The sequence below is a fragment of the Arachis ipaensis genome, chromosome B5, assembly GCF_059453495.1.
Source record: "Arachis ipaensis isolate K30076 ecotype BB chromosome B5, ASM5945349v1, whole genome shotgun sequence".
In the NCBI taxonomy this organism is placed as follows: domain Eukaryota; kingdom Viridiplantae; phylum Streptophyta; class Magnoliopsida; order Fabales; family Fabaceae; genus Arachis; species Arachis ipaensis.
In genome coordinates, this window is record NC_142440.1 from 578,167 (window position 1) to 580,487 (window position 2,321).

A 2,321-nucleotide genomic window follows, 5' to 3' on the forward strand; every position below is an offset into this window, starting at 1 on the left:
TCCATTTAATCAATCATATTTAGTTAAACACATTAATTTATCTAATAGTTCACAATGCTATCTTCATGTAAAGATATTATCATGGGAGTATCCAGCTTTTTTTAAAGCTTAACTTATTTAACAGATCATAGGTTCAACAGGTTAAAATCTATCTCAAATTATTCGAAAGTAGTGTGACTATAATAACAAATCATGAAATTGAGTAATTTTTATTCTATTCTAAAACATATTATAACTAAATATCTATTTCACAGGGTTAATTAGTACAAGAATTATGAACAATTTTAAAGTAAGTTTTTGAGGTGTGTTTGGTATATAATATTATATATAAATATATACGTGTGTGTGCAAGGGAATGAAAACTGAGGCACCCACTGATTCCCTTACATCTATAGGACCAGTCACTAGTTTATTAGTAAAGCAGAAGTGATAATGCGAATCATGATCTACATGAACAAAAGAAAAATTTAAGAGAGCACATCAACCACATATATCTGATAATATTAATTAAGAATTGAAGAATAATGGAGAGAGTTGAGATTATATGAACACATGATGGTGTTGGTGGGTGAAGAAGTGAGTGTGAGTTTTTATGACAAAACATAATGGCCTTAATCTTCCATCCCAATCTGTTACACTATATATATATGTTCCCTTTGAACCCAACGTAATAAATAAAAAGAACACTACAGGACATTATAATAACTAATTAACACATGTACCTAGCTAAAGGAGTTTAATAATTTAATTTAAGACAATTATCACAGTCAACCTATTAATAATTTCTTCCAAGATAGTAGAAAAAAAATATTAAAAGAAAAAAAAAGTCTACCTCTTAATTAATTTGATTTCCATTTTCCTCTGAACAAAGAGCTGGCTAGCTAGGGCAAAGCACTGTATTGATGCTGCACGTCACCCCAACCAACACCAACCCAATTCATTCCGTTATCATTGCCGGCGGCACCGCCGCCGCCGCTGCCACCGCCGGTACTTGTGGTTGGTGTAGGATTCACCGAGGGATAAGAGTTTCCAAAGAACCACTCAGTTGGGGCAGTTACGGAATTTTCTTCTTTTCTGTTGATTGAAGAACTGTCAAGATTCTGAAACAAAATCGGTTGCGGCTTCTCGAGTTCGCCGCCGCCGCCGCCACCAGCAACGTCTTTTTGTTGATTATTGTTGACATCATCTCCGCTGCCACCACCGCCAAAAAGCATGGCCAACCTTTGCTGTTGTAGCTTCCAGTGCAAGTCCTGGTTCATAGAACTCAACGACTCAATAGAAGAAGCAATGTTACTACTACCATGATGATGAGCGTTCATGGCGGAGCTTATCCCCTCGATTGCACAACCACCACCACCGCCTAACCCCGTGGAAAACGCGTAATTATTCAAACCGATGACAGAAGAATGATTAGGATCAATGTTGAAGGCGTTAGAAGAAGTTGTTGATAGCAACGAAGCGAAGTGGTTGTTGTTGTTGAAGATGGTAGAAGAAGGGTGGTGGAGTCTTGTAGGGAAAGGTAAGGCAGCTGCAGCAGCACCAAGGTGAAAATCAAGAGAAGGAGGTACGGGAACTGAAGAAGCGAGACCATGGAGGAACTTAAGGCCACCACCAAGAACAGCAAGGTCTGAAGAAGATCCTACTCCAGGGGAGTCAGATGAGGGAGAAGAGAGTAATCTTGAAGACTTATTGAGCTTCTTGTTCTTACGGCAGCCTCCGCCAATGGGAACGTTCCTCAAGGCACCGCCTTTGGTCCAGTACCTTCGGCAAGTTTTGCAGAAGTGACGTGGCTGCGTGAGGCTGTAGTTGTTGTAGTAACAGAATTTTGTGTTTGGTGAATCGCATCTTGGACACTTTAGAGCAGCTACTGATGCTTGTTGTTCTTGTTGCTGTGATGACGTGGTTGCGCTGGAAGCCGATGTAGTGCTTTTCTTGCTCCCACCGCCACCACCACCACCAGCTTGTTCTTTTATCATTTTGAAGGAAGATAGATGGTTGTGAATCTCATCAAAGAGAAAGAGTCTGATTGGGAATTGGCAAATTGATGTTCTGTATGTGGAGAGTTAAGTCACTTTTTCAGATCTGGTGGAATAAAGAGCTACATCACTCTGTCTATATACACATTACGTCTATGCAACATGGATACACACACATCCTTTTTTTATTTAAATCATAATTTTACTGTTTAAAAAGAGATATTAAATCAATTTTATAAATATATATATATATATATATATATATATATATATATATATTTCTAGAATAGATGTAGGAGTGATCGTGATATAAAACTCGTACTGTTTGTTGTAGCTGTGTAGGGG

The 2,321-nt window shown here is 38.3% G+C and overlaps 1 protein-coding gene across 1 annotated transcript; it reads right to left on the bottom strand.

The window, feature by feature from the left end:
• Positions 1 to 480: 480 nt before the first annotated feature.
• On the bottom strand, positions 481 to 2,109 carry LOC107641604 (Dof-type zinc finger DNA-binding family protein). Its single transcript, XM_016345086.3, has one exon. It carries the CDS (start codon positions 1,974 to 1,976, stop codon positions 882 to 884), a length of 1,095 nt encoding a protein of 364 aa, XP_016200572.2. The 5' UTR covers positions 1,977 to 2,109; the 3' UTR covers positions 481 to 881.
• Positions 2,110 to 2,321: the final 212 nt, after the last annotated feature.

Coding starts and splice junctions, on each gene's coding strand:
- LOC107641604 (XM_016345086.3), bottom strand. CDS start 1,976: ATGATAAAAGAACAAGCTGGTGGTGGTGGTGGCGGTGGGAGCAAGAAA.